At 43.6% G+C, this 18,851-nt stretch overlaps 1 protein-coding gene across 3 annotated transcripts in view; it reads left to right on the top strand.

The window, feature by feature from the left end:
- plcb1l (phospholipase C beta 1-like) overlaps nt 1-18,188 on the top strand; it is a 113,360-nt gene extending 95,172 nt beyond the window's left edge. The window contains exons 28-34 of one of the 3 annotated variants that reach the window (XM_030405813.1): nt 276-444; nt 2,120-2,196; nt 2,297-2,386; nt 2,527-2,584; nt 2,815-2,901; nt 4,066-4,090; nt 15,945-18,188. In XM_030405813.1, coding sequence (XP_030261673.1) covers nt 276-444; nt 2,120-2,196; nt 2,297-2,386; nt 2,527-2,584; nt 2,815-2,901; nt 4,066-4,090; nt 15,945-16,042 — 604 coding nt within the window. In that variant the 3' untranslated portion in view covers nt 16,043-18,188. Of the gene's footprint in view, nt 1-275; nt 445-2,119; nt 2,197-2,296; nt 2,387-2,526; nt 2,585-2,814; nt 2,902-4,065; nt 4,091-15,944 lie in introns of those variants that run through there. The other 2 variants (XM_030405812.1, XR_003982468.1) reach the window with 2 other exon arrangements.
- The last annotated feature ends 663 nt before the right edge of the window (nt 18,189-18,851 follow it).

Here is an 18,851-nt window from a genome sequence, read left to right as displayed (position 1 = left end):
ATCCTTTCAGGGCCCTCAGGAGTCCATCACACGCTGAAGAATCAGAACTCAGCAAAGATTACAGTCCTCTCAGCCAAGTGTGGACCACAGAGGAGCACAGATAGCACAATTCCACCAAGTTACTTCAAGGTGCAAGACAAGAGGTCGAAATAACTTCAAACTTTAAGATCAAGTGTTTTATTTAAAGAGTGAGGACCACTGTGCTCAAAGAAAGAAAGAGGTGTCTCATTTTGCGGATGTTCCCTTTGTGTGTGTGTGTGTGTCTCTTTCTGCAGTCGGTCCGAACACTCTCTGTCGGCCCTGGACCAGGAGCTGTGTGAGCTGGATCAGGAGAGCAGCCAGAGGCTCGCAGAGCTGAAGGAACAGCAGCAGCAACAGCTCCTCACACTGCGCCAGGAGCAGTACTACAGCGAAAAGTACCAGAAACGAGAACACATCAAGCAGGTGCTCACAAACACACACAGCGAACGCATACATGTTGACGTGAGGGCAGACTGGTTGGCTTGAAACGTGGATCGTAAACAAATCTGTCTTGTAATTTCTGTTTTCACTTCGCTTTCAAGAGCCAGCATGTGAACGGTTTTGTCGTTAACACCCGATTTCCACGTCATCATTCGCTGGAACTGCTGACAAAAGAGAGCAGATGTTCTCTAACGTATTACTCAAAGGTTCGCATCTGAGACAGAGCATAACAAAATAATTTAAGTTTATATTTGCGAGGTGCACTTGAACACATCATGATGGCACACCTTTGCCATATGAAGAAGATTTCACACTTCAAGACGTGCACCTGAATGCACCGTGAAGTCCCTCTGAGTGTGTCAAACTCCAACAATAGAGGAGAGACCTGAACATTTGGATCTGGGCCGACACCGTTTCTGACTCAGATATATTCTTTGAACTACATTAATTGTCGAGGCTGTACGCTAGAGAAAACTAGGCACATTGTGTTTCTGCAATTTAGGAATTTAGGAATGAAAATGCATGAACTCAGCAGTAACAACATAACACACTCTCTACTCACTCTCTACTCTCTCTCTAGCAGTTAGCTCACCAGCAAAACAATTATAGGATTGCTGTAAATGATCCTCAGCTACACTGTGTCAGTGTCACTAACAATGTGCTGATCACTAAGACATTTAATGAAAAATAGAAATCATAAAGTTGATAATGTGTTGAAGCCTGGTTTGTGCTGCGTCCAGATTGAATTGGCGTTGGCGAGTCCAGACTCTCAGAAGCTCTGAGTGTTGAAAAAAAAACCACTTGCATGAGCTTATATAACTCTTTTGCATTTTGTAGTGAAATTGCCTAATGATTGGCAAATGTGTAGGTATGGATATTTTTAGCAGAAACCACGCTGTTTCCCCTAAGGTCCATGAAGTATTTTGTAATTATTGCTCGGTACATGCTGCACATATATGGATGACGGACTTAAAGTTTTAGTTCTCATGTAGATCAGATTTCCCATCACCTCTCTACATCTGTGTGTCTATGTATGGTCACAGGACTTGTGCCGTCATTACAGTGAGCTCTCTTTGAGTGCCTGATTGATTACTGTGTAAAAACGTTCATTAAGTCATTTCCTTGCATGCACATTCTCTGAATATACAGTACGAGTTGGGGCAGTCAGTGTTCCCACACAAACATACATGTAGAAACATACGTAATACAAATAAACACACACTGGATGTAGCAGTCACACGGCCTGCCCTGACTTGTGTTGGACTGGATAAAGCGCTGACTGTCTCCCGTTGTCCCGAAGCTCAGCAACGCTAACACAGACTAATCTTATGAGACAAGTGAATAAGCGAACGCTGCTATAAACTCACCAGGTAGAATATTACATCACTGTGCTGCCTGCGCACGTGTTCTGTCGCACGGTGCGGAAAAATAAATGACTTCTGCTCCAGTACGCCTGCACAGCTGAGGTGTCAGAGAGGTTCAGTCAGGCAAAAGAAAGCCAGCATAATGGCGACTGTGTTTGTCCTCTGCTCCGAATGTTGTTTAATTATGAACAAAATCTCAACGAGTTAGACTGAGAGGATGAAAGATTTAAAGCAGATGTTTCCTGTCTCGGTCACTTCGCCCCTGAACTCTCTCTTTGTGTGTCACTCTCTAGCTGGTGGAGAAGCTGACCACCATCGCAGAGGAGTGCCAGAGCGCTCAGCTCAAAAAGCTCAGAGACATCTGTGAGAAGTAAGACTGTGCTCAGCATACAGCGTTTTACACACACACTCAACAAACACAGAAGGTTCCTGTGTTTTCATCCTCACTATCTCCATCTCACGATCTGTAGGGAGAAGAAGGATATCAAGAAGAAAATGGACAAGAAACGGCAAGAGAAGATCAACGAGGCCAAATCTAAAGACAAGAATGTGACAGAAGAGTGAGTTTCTGTGTTTAAACATTAATAACTAACAGTAAACAGTAGACGTGACGTGTTACAGTTGTGTGACCACTAGATGTCGCTAAATACTAGAGATTTAGCTCTGCTCGGATTGACTGTGGATAAAATTCTCCCCACAGAGAGAAGCTGGAGATCAACAGATCGTTTGTCAACGAGGTGGTGCAGTACATCAAACGGGTGAGAGAGTGCATGACTGTGGAGAGTGTGTAGTCACTAATGATCATCACCAAATCAAATGCAAAAAAAAAAAAAACAGGTTCAAATGATTAAATTTCTTTAAACATCATTCAGATTTGCATGAATTCACTGCTACCTGCACTAGTAAACATTTATGGGTGCAGCATTAATATCGATGACATGCTCAGAGCTCAGAGTATCTGTGTTTGTGTGTGTGTGTGTGTGTGCAGCTGGAAGACGCGCAGAGTAAAAGACACGAGAGACTCCTGGAGAAGCACAAGGACATCCGCCAGCAAATCCTGGATGAAAGGCCGAAGGTAAGACAAGAAGATTTAGGAAAAATGATAAACTCAGATGTGAAGAATTCTCGATTTGTGATCTGTTTGTTGATACTGTACACGCACAGATATTTTCATTGTTTCCGTTACATGCTTAGCATCGCACTGACATGGTCTGCTGCATGGCAGACTTGAAATTCTGGAAAAGAAAGTCTAATCAGAAGAGGAAGATCTTAACTGACTGATTTTGTTTTCTTCACTAAACTAAATAAACAAACTCTCTTCTCTTTCCTGAATAAACAGACAGACCTTAAATAGTGTTTTGGGGACATGTTTATTCAGTTATGGAAGTTTAATGCCTCATTAACCTTGTAAATATGAAAAATGGATTGGATGGTTTGGATTTCTTCTCCCAAACTGCTTAGTGCCCCTTTAAGACCTTTGTTTGGTTTTAAGGGAGAAAATATGTAGATTTTACACAATTCTTGAGTCAATATTTTGCTCTCTACATCACAGATGATTAATAAGCTGAAAACTGAAACATAGCTGCGGGTTAAATGTAAACAGATTTCCTTGAACTAAACTATATCTCTAATTGGACACTAGATGTTCTTGTACAGTGGGAAAACACCAGTTGAAATGCACTCCAAAATAAGAAAAACAAGATATGTCTGGCTTATTAGAAGTTAAGAGTATGTCAATGGAACAAGCAAAAGAAAATGTCTGTCTTGTATGAGGTGTAGTGAGACAGTTTGAATCGATATTAGACAAATATACTTGGTAAGATCTGGAGTTTCTGCAGTGACACCACTGGGGGGCAACCTGGTCCAGGTTTAGTGAGCTGCTGCTCTGATACTCTTGTGAAAAACTGTAAGATGACCTCTTCATAACACCATTTTTGGGTTTTTTTTTTCCACCTGCTGATATGTAAATATGTTGCCTTGGCTTTGAAAACCAATACCTGCAGCATAAACAATGTCACCAAGGAAGAGTAGTTTGGATTTGTAGTAATGATAACTATCAAACCGCCTTGCAGCACAGAGCTCCTTTGCTGCTGTTGTTATTTTGCTTCCTGGAGTCAGAACATCATCCCATCATTCCACTCCTATCATTGCTACATACACATGTTTTTTTTTAGCATGACAGCTTCTTTCTGTATGAGTTGCACACCTCCCAACCTTTTCATTGTGACTGTCATTGTAGGACGATTGTGCCGCTGAAGAGCATGGTAAGACCATCGTTTGCATCCCAGCACTCAGTATTAACACAGCACCAGCGTGGCCGCATTAATATGCAAGCTTTTACACACTCGGGCCGCTGACTGGCAACAAGTGAATGTGCATTGAATCTGTAATAGCTGAGACCTGCTGAGCATTACTACAACGCCGAATGCTGTATGATTTATTGCAAATTTGTTGTGGATTCTTCTGCAGAGAACGACAAATACCGTGCGGGTGTATTACTGTATTGTTAGGTGTAGTCCGCGTAACACGGCAGCATATGAGGGGCAGCAGATTGGCCTGTGTGTGGCGAGATCGCAGCTCAGTTGGAGCGCTCAGATTTAATCCCACGTGTCATCCTTGAGCAAATTCCTTTAAACCAGCCAGTGAAAGAAAGAGCTATCTATAAGGTTTATTAAATCAACTCCATAAGATAATAAAGCATGAATGTACCAGCACTACAGTAACACGCGGTATTGCTTAAGGATCTAGAAGTACTATAGCTGTCTCATACATTTGTAATAAGGAATCTTTTTTAGAGCCTGATCGATGATCGACATCACAAATATATCAATAATAGATCATATATGACGTCTTCTGTGTGTTGATATGAAAACGTATTTATTTTCAAGATTACAATGCTTAAAGCTGCAATATGTAAGAACTCTTCATCTGTCAAAATCCTACTCAAAACAACTCATCACATATCACTAACACACCGCTAAAGTAACAGCTAACCGCTGCTAACTATAACTCTCATCAGCTAGTTAGCTCAGTTAGCCGTCCAGCTAGCAGTCCAGACTGGGAGCCTCAGAGCAACGCAGGAGGGCTGGTATTTTTTCCTCTAGTGTGGTAGCTTTGGACTGGGACAGGCTGGGGCTAGCTGGTTAGCACGCTAACTACAGTAGATTATTATTATATTATTATTTTTGAATGTTTTCAGCGAAAATTCTTGCATATTTCACCTTTTAAAAGATCCTTTGCTCATCGCTAAACCGTAAAATATCCTGTGTACTTATCTTCGTCACAATTGTTTGACGTGTGAATGTCGGCCGGTATATCAGTATTGCGTTTTGAACTCTCTGACATCATATCAGCCTCCAAAATCGAGTATCGGTCTGGTTATAATCCTGGTTATAGCCACGATCATATCACAAATATAGTGTTATGTTGTACAAGTAAATCCACTTAACACAAAGGCAGTAACAGTCTATTTCTCTCGCTACAATTTTTCTCCTCCCTTTCTTTCTTTGACAAGATATTTTAATCTCGTCAAAACAGACGAGATTAATGCAGCACAGACCATATAACAGCACGCTGCCGGCATAATCAAGATTACCCTGCGGGCCTCAGAGGCACTCTGGTGTGAGCGTGTTTTCCTCTCGTCGTCAATAAAAAGAGCACAGTGTACGTTTACCATATCTCACGAGGTACTGTTTTTTTAAAGACAGGCATAAATCAGACGGCTGCATAGCCACCCACGCTCATAGTGACAGCTCCTTGTACCTTTGAAACAACCTGTATCCAGTGTAGGAGGGTGCAGTATAGATATCCACCCCGACGCCTCACGTACAGCAGGTCTGTCGCATCCTCGCTCGTAACTGCAGTACGGAGAAATGAAGAAGTGACAGTGAAATGCTGCTGATGGTCGTCTGCTTGTCATGTGAATCCATCAGGTTATCGAACTGCTTCTAATCCAGTCCTGTGGTGCTCCTCCATTTTTTAATAGCTGTTTGAGCATTCTTGTCGATAACGCCAGAATTACAATGATTTCATAAGCCAGTAATTACTCAATATGAGCTGTACGAAACAGGATCATCAGGGTCTAATTAACATTAAATTAAGATGGTTTTCTCTGATGAGAGAAAGACGCGCTGCTGTTTCCTTTCGCTGATCACTTCTTCACGTCTTCCAATCAGATCTCATCCTGTCAGCAATCATCGTTTCCCCCACGAAATCCCAACTGATTATCCGTCAGCTGACCCCGCTGTCGCAATCACTTCACTAAATCGACATCCGGACAGCGGCAAATTTGATTCGCCCGAGGAAGGCCATTACGTAGTAATCAACCATCTCAGCGATATCTGTTCCAATGCAAAAAAAAACAAAAAAAACAGTCATCTGTATGCAAATTATGCGAGGAGATGTTAGAGGACACAACTCTGGAGACAGCTAACGGAGAATGCCTGCCAGCCCTGCGTATGTTTGTTAAAAGATGCAGGACGCTACCCTCCAATGTTTGGAGTCTTCTGCTGTCTTCTCGTCCCTACAGCTGAATGTTTGAGTTTCGCTGTGTAGAAAGACGTAGACGTGTGCTTTTAAACTCACTGCTCGGAGAAAACAAACAATGTAAAAACCACAAGCTGTCAAATACATTCAAGAAAGACGGCGAACGGGCTGTAATCAGCAGCCGCCTCGGGGTGTCTGTCTTTGTCAATAGTTCATCCTCTAAAGCAACAGAGGCCATGACCGTCCCTACCAGCCTCCGTCAGCGCTGTTTTTTTAATCTTTTATTGTGACAGGTTTTTGGCTGCCCTGATTTCACGTTTCACTTCTTTTGTGCTCCGTGTGACCTCGTCAGGTAGCCGTCCCCGGATGGCCTTTTCTTTTAAAAGCATCCGAAGAGGGTTTATGTAAGCCACGAGCGCCCGGACTTTAAACTGAACGTTAATGATCCCTCACAGGCCGAGGGCAAGCACCGGGTGTATTAGTAACATTTTATAATAACCATCATTAACTTTAGTTCATAACTATTTCACTGTTGCAACTGATGTATATCGTAGTTTGTAAGTGGTCAATACATAATGGGTTGTTCTATTAAATTAAATGGATGAAATGTTTAATAAACCATTTATTAACAGTGAAATAACTGTTAATTAACCGCAATTCTACCATTTGTTAATGACGGCCATTACGAAGCTGTGACCATAAGTTCATCAGTATCATAACCAAGTATTTAATCATCTAATCAATATGAGTCTGGTCACACTTCCCGGTCAGTTCAGTCAATATAGCCTTAGAGATCGAGCCCAGTTCTGTACATAGATGCTTTGTACATCACCGCACTCCCCAAGCAGCATCGACACGGCGGGTACATACGGCCGTGTGAAGTCTATTTCCATCCAGCTCGTTTCTAATAGCATGTGGAACTGTCCTTGAGCAAAACACTGAACCCAAAAACTGCTCCCAATGAGCAGATCATTGACCTCGCATGGCGGCTCGTATCTGTGTGTGTGTGTGTGTGTGTGTGTGTGTGTGTGTTTGAGCGAGTGATGAATATGAAGCATTGTGACGAACTTGTCTCCCCCTCCCCATTAAAGCGCTTTCTGAATGCAGTTCATTCACCAAGGTTAAAAGTGGCTGTATCCGAGGCAGAAGGGGGATATTGTTGAATTCGCTGGAAGGAAACACTTGACTACGATTGAGTCCTTGGACGAATGTAAACAACAACAGGCCGACACATAAACATAGAGAGCGTAAGGACTGAAGGACAGGAAGTGGATGGCTCCAAAGGGGGCTAATGGATGAGGGCGTAAAATAACCAGGGCAGGGCCAATATAAAAATACTTCTGTTGTGTGTGTGTGTTTGGTGTGTGTGTGTGTGTGTGTGTGTATGTGTGTGTGTGTTAGTCTTTATGAATCAGGGAGAGGAAGATACAACATACTTTCTCTCTCATGCAGTTCTGACCCAGTTTCTCCTTTGGGCTCAGAGCTGCCACTAATGGACAGCTATAACTATCCCTGGTTAGGACCCCGAGAGCTGAGCAGCCTGCTACAACGGAAGCTGAGTGTGAGTGTGAGTGTGTGTGCGTATGTGTGTACATGCATGTGATATATCAACCTAAATACTGATGCCGTATCTCTGCTATGCAACTAACAGCTTCATTCCCAAACTATTTGGAGACGAAGGGATGTGAAATGTGAGCGGTGTGGTTGTCTAAGCTTTGACTTCAACCGTCGGAAGTCTGAGCTTGTGATAGCGGGAGGATCACGTAATACATCGATCGGGAAGGTGTGAGGGAAAAAGAGAGACGTGGCGAGGTTTGTCGTCACTCGCAGCGTGTGCGCTCAGGTGTCGCTGTCCTGCTAACGATCCAATCAGAAAGCCCCCCAGGAGTCAGCAGTGGGATGGCGAACGCCACCCTATATCCCGGCATGTCGCTTCTTTTCATCTGCCACCTGGTCACATTGCCATATGTTCGCCTTTAATTATTCACACCGCGTGTTGATTGTGATGATATTTTTATCGATTGTCAAAGCGCATTCCTCCTCTGAGATGTAAAATTTGAGACGACAAGAACTAGCGTTTGCTTTTTCACCAGAATTTGACCTGAGCTGAATGTCCTGACTACTCAGAGTGAGTGAGTTGAATGAGATTAGTGGAAAAAAAAAAGCTTTTGCTTGATTCATAGAGAGGCTGTTCCGAAACAAATTTCTTTGGTCAAGGATTTTTTGTCTCTGTGTAGCTTTGGCTTTAAGCTCTGTACATCCAACCTGCTCATACGGAGTCAGATTTTAAACCAAAATCAACAGACAAGATGGACGTCAAGGAAAAGAATTTTCTAGCTCAGCCTCCCAAAAGATTTTATGATTGGACTACACCAAAGATTTACTATGCCATGTTGTAATTCCTTCCCCTCACACACACCTTGTTTGGCTGTGAAATAGAGTATGAAGGAGTGATATGGCAATATGTTTCACAACAGCGTGCGTTGGTGTATGTGCGAGTGGTGTGAATGTGCATAACGTCGTGGTTGATTCTTAGTTAGATGAAAAAAATGTGACGGTGTCTCCCCACTGCGAGCCTTGAACCATCACACACACACACACACACACGCACACACACACACGTTCGTTCCACAAACAGGAGTCCTGTGCGGTCGTCATGGAAACTCGGGTCCCCCTCCTCTCTCCACACCCTCCCCACCTCTCATATCCTCCTCTACCCTTCATGACTCTCCGCAATCTGTTAATTTGGAACTGAGCACTTGTGACGCAATCCCAGGAACGGCTACTGGAGGTGGAGGAGAGGAGCAGGAGGGTGGGAGGGATGAAGAGAGGGTGAAGCAAACAGGTTGGAGGAGACGCGGAGGTCTGGGGATGAAGAGAGGAGGAGGCCACTCTCTCTCTCTCTCTCTGACGCCGTCTCTCCCTCTCACTGGTTGATGTAGGGGTGGCCACTATGTTCCCTCATCACAGACTTTGATCTGCATCATCTCTGCCTGCCGGGTTTGCATCAATAATGCACTTATGCCGATACACACACACTCACACACACACACACACCCACACATGCGCGCACACACACACACACACACACACAGTACCCACAGGGCACACAGAGACAGTGAGGTAAAATCCATTGTGTGTGTGCGAGAGCGCGCGTACATGTTGCACGCTTGGTTACTCTTCTGCTCTATTATGCTAGCTGCTATTTCAGATCAGTGCACGAGTGTTCATTATGTATGCCCACATGTGCTAATGAAGCTCTCCAGGGTTATGCTCTGTCTAAGGATATGCTCTGTCTACACTCCTCTGGAGAGGGTCCTCTCTATAGAGTGGCTTTGAGGTTTTCCGGCTACGGCAGAAAGCACCTTTTTTTTTATAAGTGGTGGGAACAGCACAGAGACTGTGGCACCTGATTATGTGAGGCAAAGAGAGCAGATAGAAGTGGAAAAAACGTCTGTTTTCCACGCCATTACAGCTGCTCCGAATCGAAGAACGTGTGGCTGAATGTGAAAAGTGTTACAGTACAGTATGGTAGCCGGTACACTTTGGGCAACATATGCCGTGTTTGTTAGGATTTTAAGCACACGCAAAGCATAAACGTAAAATAGTGAAGCAGACTTTCAGTCTATCCAAGTTTTAAAGGATAAGATCAGCTAAGAAGGAAAACTCAGTTATTATCTACTCATCTGATGGAAAGTCGGGAGAAGTTTTGTCGTTCACAAAACATTTCTGGAGCCTCACAGCAAAATGTTGCAAACACTCTCCTCAACAACTCAACTAGTTGCGTTACAGCTGTAGGGTGTAATAGGGGAATATATGTTTTTAAATCTAAATGTTTGCTTTGTTCAGTAGAATTAAAGAGAGGGACTTTTAAAATGTTAACATTGTCAAGCAGCCAGGTTTAAAGCCTGCACTGAGCAACATTTATATATTTATAGTAGATCAAATGACTACGTGGGATGTGAAAGAGGTCACACACTTGTGCTACTCTACGCCGTATCCTTCAGCTCATTTTATTGTTTTTGTGGCCGACACCTTTACAGTTTTGGTTCACACTCATATCAGCCTAGTTTCCAGTCGGCCCCGGCAGGTGTTGTGTGAGAAAAATCCCTTTTAAACCCTCTGTATGCTCCCTGCTCTGCACCAAATGGCAGAGACACAAATTAAAAAAATGAGCCGGTGATCACGGCGGAGCATTTCGCCGCTAAAGAATCGGATATTTCACTCAGGAGGTGATTGAACTCGAAACGGTACAAAAATGAGAGTGCATATTGGAATTAAATTCAACACGCTTGCCAGGAACATGACTCGGAGTGAATACTGATATTGTTCAGTGTGTGTGTGCAGGCTGCTGTTTGCCACGTCAACCTATAAGGTGATAATAAATCCAGAAATGCAGTAAAAAAAAAAAAAACAACCTAGCGGAAATGATGCTAGTTACCACACATCATTTAACAGTGAAGCGCAAAATGTTTAAAAACGCTACCTGTAGCATCTTTTAGTTAGCGTCCAGCGAGCACATTTCACAGCTAACCTTCCCGTTTTGAACCGATCCTTTTAAGGGGAAACACTCGTTACCGTACATGCATGGCAGAGGTATGCAGGAGGGTGTTTTTGAAATTCCTGGACCTGAAGACGGGAATCCAAGAAAAACTACTGCAAAGCAACAGATGATTTATTCGATAGGAGTCAAGAGAGGGCACACACACACACACACACACACACACACACACACACAACACAAACAAAAAGGAGAATGCAGCTTCTCGAGCGCGGTGGCCGTTTCTTCCTCTCTCTCTCTTCATTCCTCCTCTTGTTCCTTCTCCTTCGTTGGGCTGCCGCAGTTCATTTTCATACTTACGACCAATACAGTGGAAAGAATGTAAATGAAGGAATGGCGCTGTCTGTCCGCGCTGCTTCTGCTCTCTCTCTCTCTTCCACACAGACACACACACAAACTTACATGCGTTGCTCGGCGAAGCTTTCCCCCCTTTTTCCTTCAGAAAGCCTGCAGTGCTGACAGGGTGGTGACCCCGTCTCATATCTTGGACATGGGTTCTTTGGTTTCGCCTAATTGGGCTGTGTTTGGATATGCGGTGTTTCTCAAGGTCGCGACACACACCTATACAACCGCGCAGTCTTTGGCTCTGCCTCGCCGGCACATACTTCCCTCACACCTCCCGATCGGGGCCGCACGACGAGGCGCAGCTGACACAGCCGCGCGCTGTAGATGCGGAGCGGTGTGTTGCCGGTCGGAGGCTTCTCCGCGGTGCTGCGGCAGGCGTTATGTCACGGCTCAAAGCAAAGAATTAATTTGGCTCTTCGGAGGCCTTCTCCGCTTCCCTTGATAGCTCCTCAAAATGAGGACAGCTGGTGAAGAAGGTCACTGAGTGCTGTATTTTAAGAAAGGCAGAAATGTGCGTGTGCGTGCGTGCGTGTGGTTTGTTGACAGATGACAGGTCTTCAGAGATGAGAGACAGATTTAAAAGCTGGCTGGATAACTGCTGCTCTTGGTTGGTGTCCAGACGGGAACTGGACCGCACACACATGAATACTGTAAAGATGCAACACGCACAGGAGAAGCACACACAGGCAAAAGTTGCTTTTCGAACTTTTATTTGTCTTGGTTGTTTTGTGTTTTTTCAACCAGAGCTGATGTGATTTTAAAGCATCACAGCCGACCTGATTGCGGTTCGAAATTTCAAGAAAATTTACAAAAACGTGACTCCACCAGTTCCAGGAAGCCCGAGGACTAAGTTTCACTGATGCCTTCGCTCTATTATTTCCTGTCCTCTCATCTCTCCACCGCCAAACTGATAAGATGTCAGATGGAAGCTGGCGATCACAAAGCCACAGATCAGGGAAAGCTCTCAAAAGATTGCGGCCCTAGCTGTCTGCTCTCAAATCCATCCATCTCCCTGTCGTTCCTTCAGATTTTCTCATATCTCAGACTGTCCCCTCGGTGAAGACAAAGTGCTGTCGTCATCGCTCGGCACCAAAAAACTCCAACAGACAGCCGCTGGTGTTCACTCCTGAGCTGTTGATTACACGCAGAGGACACGCGGGCACACGCGCGCAGATAGACACGTGCGCAAGTCTTTTCTGAGAAGCTGCCTGAGATTCCTCTGCCCCCTGCTCCCACCTCCTTCACATGTGCCAGGGTGCCATCAGATGGGAGAGAGATGACAGCTTTAATCAGAGGGTGTTTGTGCCTCAGCAGGCAGGGTAAAGACAGGCTGCTGCACGCACACACACACATGCACAACCACACACACACGCGGCGTGCAGACTGTCCCACCCCTAAGTAGGTCATGCGCAGTGCAGAGCAGGGAAAGAGAGAGAGACTGAGAGCTGTGGTGCATCTTTAGCCATCTGGTTATGATGTGCTGGATGTCCGCTCTGTGAGACCCACCGAGAGGGTGAGAGAGAAGGAAAGAAAGGAAGAGGAGGAAGAGGGGGAGAGAGGGAGAGAAAGAGAGAAGGTGACCTTCTCTGGATGCTGTGCGTGGTGGGGGCTCTGCTGTACCACGCACAACATGAGACAGACACAAGTCAAGAGCTCCTTCACTTCCAACAAAGACAGACAGCGTCAAGTGCAGCAGCTTTTAGTGTTGTCTGGCCTGAGTGAGTCTGATCCTTTCTCGTGTTTGAATTTTTAGGAGCACACGCTTTCAATTTCACAACGTAGTGAAAGTTTCATACTGAGGTTTTGATTCAAAGATTGGAACAAGCGTTAAATACAGGTGGCAAAATGGAAAAAGAACCTGAATTGCAATGGAGATATGTATTCACTAGGCTTTGACATGACACCACTTGACCTTTAGTCTCATAGAAACTAGACATGTCCTAAAGACATAATAGGAAACATTTCCAAATGATGATGTGTAAAAACAACTCGCTCTTTCTTCTATATAAGTAAATTATTTGCATACTTCCACTATCCAAAATGTTTCCAATGATGTTCAAAAACGCTCAAACAGTAACCTAAGCTGTGAAGTGGAGGAATGCTAACGTTAGCTTATAGGTCGTCAAATATGTTGTTCTATCTTGAAATCTGACCCCCGACGTTCCGTCAGATTCACGCTGTTATCGTCATCAGCTGGCGATCAATCGGAAAAGCGATGAAATGACAATTTGTCTCAAAGCATTCTGGCTTCCCACGTTGAGTCTGATATCTGAGGAAAACGGCCGCCTTGTGAAAAAGACTTTGGTGGTCGTTTAACAATGAAAGCAAAAAACTCCCATAATCCCACACTGCTGACATCTTTTGATTTGTTTTGATTGAGGGACCCCAGCTGGCAGAAATGACATACTGTGTGTTTAAGTAGGAGAACTACTACTTTTACTAACAGTGCGGTGTGATACTAACACAGTACTTTTTCAGTGCCGTAGTTTTACGGACATGTTTTCAACCAGTATTTTAAGAAAATATGCCAAACTAATTAAATGATAAGTAAACAAGCCTATGAATCTCAGTGCCACACTGGGATACTTGACATTTTCAACACTCAGCACGTTTCAATTAGAACTCAAAAGCTGTCGAGGTGTGATACCCAGCTCGTACTCATGCGTGATCTAACCTCCGTCTAATTTCCTGCGTAGCGATGCATCAAAGTGCTGCGAAGGCAAGTACTCCGTAACAATCAGGGTTTCTCATTTTGCTGTGCAGTGCTCTCAAATTAAATGGATGTGCCATCTCATGAAGTGAAGTGGGGAGGGCAGAGCGTGGCAGTCCTTGACCTTCATTCCGTCTCCTCTCCTCTGCCCTCGCTCCCTTCTTGAACGTGCTCGTGATTATTTCTCGAAAGGGCTTCTCGTGGGCCAGCTGTGATTTTCATGGCCGACCGTGTTAATTGGAGGCGAGACGTAGATGGATTCGTCCAGGAGAATCCAGCTTTGTGTTCCGAAGCTTTGTCTGTCTGAAGTGTGTATTCGTCTCAAACTTTATGCTGGTGAATAGCATCAATGTTGACCTTGGATTTCGCCGAGTGAGTCCTTAATGATGATTTTTTTTTCGTTAAGTTTTGAGCAAGAAGTTGGGTGACAGTCTGAAGTAGGCCTGTATTCGATTAGCAAAGGCCTCTCAGACAAAATATTGATCCTGGATAAATTGCTCTCAGAACTGGCAGGTATTTTCGATCTCTCATAACGCTGACGTGACTGTATCGAGCTGCGAGACTCTGACACCATTCATCTTAGCAGCTTTTCTTTTAATTACTGCTCTCCCGTGGGATCCGGGCGGGTAGTTAAACAGAGAAATCAGCATTACAGCAATTATTGGCTCACAATGAAATGAATACAATCTTGTCATCTGTAATCATTGGGGGCGTCTATGCCTGGGAGAAAACAGCTTCTCCTTTCTATTTCTCCGTGAGGGGAGGGGTGGATGTGTCGCACTGACTGAGTTACCTATTCAGCGCTAACGTGAGCCTCTGTAGAGCAGAGTTCCTGTGAAATAATCTTTCGATAACAGTCATGTGGGGGGGAAAGCAAGTGCAAAATACTGCCTTTAAAGCTGTTGCAATCAATATTTTGACTGTGAAAAAAGTTGCTCAAAGTGAAGAACCAACAGAGATTTATCATGCGTCACGTGCGTCTTTTAGCCTTGTTTTGGTGATAGGCAACAACAAAAACAACTGTCACCGTCACTGTTCTCATCGGCAAACTCATTCACTCACTCATACGCTACCCATCTAGCATCAAACAGCAAACAGGCGCAGTTAGAGTCAGTTAAAGTTTATGCAAATAAGAGAAACTGGTTGTTCAACTTTCAAATCCGTGTGCCGTTTTAAAGCCTTGATGTGCACCGCAAAGGTCAACTGACAGTGCTTTACATACAGTCCTACGCATCCAGCACCTGAGTGCTTCTAAGCTCTAAAAGTTAAGTGATAGTTAAGAGTCTTGCTCAGGGGAACATCGGCAGTGCTGTGGCTCGTGAAACCGGGGAAAGGATTACTTATTTGGTTTCGCCAACCTATTTAAGATGAATGAAACATTAGCTGTGTGACAATATAGACGCAATCCGCCAAATTCTTTTTTTACTAGGGCTGCAACTATTGAGTATTTTCATCATTGATTAATCTGCCAATTATCTTCACATTGAATCCATTTTTCAAAAAGAAGAAGAAAGAAATGCTCGTCATATTTCCCCAGAGCCATGTGTGATGTCTTCAAATTGCTTCCTTTGTCCAACCAGCAGTTTAAATCCCAGTCCATCAAAAGAAGCAGCACATTGATAACTTTGAGAATCAAGAACCTTGAACCAGCAAGTGTTTGACATTTTTGCTTTATGAATGACTGAAACGATTGATCACTTATCAAAACAGCTGGCAATTGCTTTTTATTAAATAGTGCAATTCTGAAGAAAGGATTGTTGTTTGTTCGTCAAATTCCGCTCTCTGGGTTGGTTCTCAGGTCAAAGCCACCAGCGTTGGTATTTGGCGACTTGGCGATGAAACAAACAACTATCTCTCCCATTGCTTGCTGCAGCTTTCAATCGACTAATCGATTTAATGTCTAATCATGCAGCTCATTGTTAACATCATCAACGTGTAACAGAGATTTAATGATACAGTCGTATATCTGCTCCTCATGTTGGAATTCTTGGCTGATGTGCATTTTCTTCCTCTGCAGCTACAGAGCGATCTGGACCAGGAGTACCAGGACAAGTTTCGGCGGCTTCCCGTGGAGATCCAAGAGTTTGTTCAGGACAGCAGCAAGGCCAAGCTTAGCGACGACGGAGTCCACGGAAACCTCGTCTCCTCCTCGACAACGGAAAAGCTGAACCACAAGGCGTCGCAGTCAGAGGACGACACGGAGGAGGGCTCGTCGGAACGGGTCTACGATACGCCCCTTTAGAGATTTAACCTCGGCGCTTCTTTGCTTCACACTGGGACACTGATTGGTGGATGAGTTTGTGACCACAGATCTAGGATGAGACTGCCCCAACTTTGCTCCTAATTTTAACCAATGGGAGGATTAGATCAAATCTGAGCCTGAATTGGTGAGTAGAGGTCCTCTCTGCTTAGAGTGCAGTCTTGTCTGGAAAAAAAAAAAACAAAAAAAAAAAAAAGTTTCATGTAAATAATGACTTTTTGTGTATTTATATGTTCCCTTTATGTTGTCGTCTCTTTCGGTACGGCCACAGGATGTGTAACGAGGCACTAACTACTTGCAGGAAATAACTTACTTGAACTATTGCACAGAGAGAGTAGTTTCTTTTTATTGTTTTTTTATGATCATGATGTTGACGGTCGTGGTGGTCAAGTGAGGTGTGTGGTGCCAAGGTGTTGAATTCACTGACAGTGGACATTGTCATTTAAGTGGAATCAACTCGTACTGTAAAGAAAACCACTGCATATTCAGCCGTTGAAGCTTCCATCTTTATACGATTTAGACTCACCCTTACGTATTTGCACTGAAGGCTCACGATGTAACTCTTTTACTTTAACCCAGAGGCACTGGTGGCTTGCTGGTTCTTCGATTTTGTTCTCACAGAACTAAGCCTATGTGTTGCTGCTACTTTTGTTTTAAAACCCGTCATATTTTTTTTTTTAACCATTATTCGGTTTGTATGATATTTGGCATGGTAATATTATGCAGTGCTCTGTCATTCTTTCTTTTTCTTTTTTTTTTTTTGACTTTTTAACAAGTTTGCATTGTTTGTGGGCAAATTCTGCCGAGAGAGGAAGTGAAGGGAAAGTGTGTTGTACAGTATCTGCATGTATTTGAACAACTGTAAATGTTACAGTAGCTCTGTAGCAGAGATGTTTATTAAATGTAAATCTATTTTCTCTGAAACATTTAAACTAAACCTGCAAAACGGCGTCGACCCGGCGCGGCTCGACTACGTCGCTGTGGCGCAAGCTGAGCGAGACTAAAACGAGTAACAACACACCCCTTTTTTTCCAACGGCCAGCTTAAGCTAACAGGTCAAACATCGTATTCTTTACCTTTGTTAAAGGAAAACAGTCAAACCAGGATATTCAAACAGAAGAAGAGGATCCTGCTGTAGTTTTATAGAAGTGGCCTTCCTCTGAACTGGTTCACTGCGTACCTACAGTTCCCCAAGTACACCGAGCAGATGCCACAGGATATACATCAACCCACTGGCATTATTCTCAATATTCACCCACAACTGGTAGATTAAAGTGGGGAAACAGTTCAGTGAAACAGACCCCAGGCGCCCAGTTTAAACATTAACATGATCTAATGAATAACTGGACCATTTTCTCTCAAACTGTGCCCATTTGGTCACCATAGAGGAAGTGTTTTTTGACTTCCTCTCTGTCCAGTGCCATTTTAGCTCAACGGGTCATTTGATATCAAATCATGTTTCAGCGGAAAAAAAATAAATAAACGAGTTGAAAGTGAAGGATTACCTGACATGTAAGTACAAACTACTTTTTAAAAAAAAAAGACGATATTGATGTGAGAGTCCTGTGCCTTTGAATAGGTTTGCCTTGTTTGATGTTGAATGTGTGAAATTGCATCATTGTTTAAAAAAAAAAATTGCCATTATATTATATTCTATGAAGCTGTCTGATATTGAATAGGCCGTGTGCACTTTTTAAGTACAGTACCACTACTGAGTAATGCTTGTGATGAGCAGTATTTGACATGTGTCTCATGAGAAATGCGAGACATCCTTCCTTTTTATTTTTCATTTTTGTCTTGAACCACTTTATTTACGCCCCCTCCCTCCCTCCTCCTCCTCCTCCTCCTCCTCCTCATCAACTTACGTGTATGCACTCTGGAAATGTAAATGTATGTATGACCTAAAGGATAAAACATGAAGTTGATAAAAAAAAAAGAAATATATAGTGTAAAGGGAAATTTGCCTGTAATTAAAATAAATGTGGCTATTATTGTACATTGCCGGCGTGGAGTTGTGTGTCTTTTCATTTGATATCGATAGTGTGTGTTGTGTCGTGTTCATTGTCGCATCTCAAACTTCAATGTCTGTGTACGTGATGTGTTTAAGAATTACCGCTGTTCATACATTTACACATTTATTGCCTGTACTTTCTTGGCGTTTCCATCTCCCTCTTGTGTCGTCTCATCATTTATTTATTTTTTTTTTACCCGGTCCTTAATTGCAGGTTGTGTTTATTATGTCTGCCTTCAAATGTGTCACATGTCATCATCTCGTCACGCTTATTATTTTACCCGATATAGAGACTTTAATGACGGTCTTTGTGACACAGCAAAGGCTGATGATAATGGTGTCGAAAGATGCGATAGAGAGGGAGATGTGAGACGATGATTCAATCCCCGGCTTCGGAGAGTGTGTTTGGCAGCATGTGTGGGGCAAGTGGGCACGTATGTACTCTTATGTATGTAGGTGAGTGTGTATGTATGGTATGTCTGTCACATTCTGGGGCGGAGGGGGAAAGCCTTGGTGACCTACTTCCTATCATCTCCTAGGTAACAGTATCTTTGAAATAACCCCTAAGAGGAACATGAATTCGAGCACTTCCGTGGCAGGATAACTCATCAGCAGCTGAAAACGGAGAAGCACAGAAATTACACAGACTTGTG

This window comes from Sparus aurata, chromosome 22, assembly GCF_900880675.1.
Source record: "Sparus aurata chromosome 22, fSpaAur1.1, whole genome shotgun sequence".
Classification (NCBI taxonomy): Eukaryota; Metazoa; Chordata; class Actinopteri; order Spariformes; family Sparidae; genus Sparus; species Sparus aurata.
The sequence above is the reverse complement of the archived record's forward strand: the minus strand, read 5'-3'. Positions and strand labels throughout refer to the sequence as shown.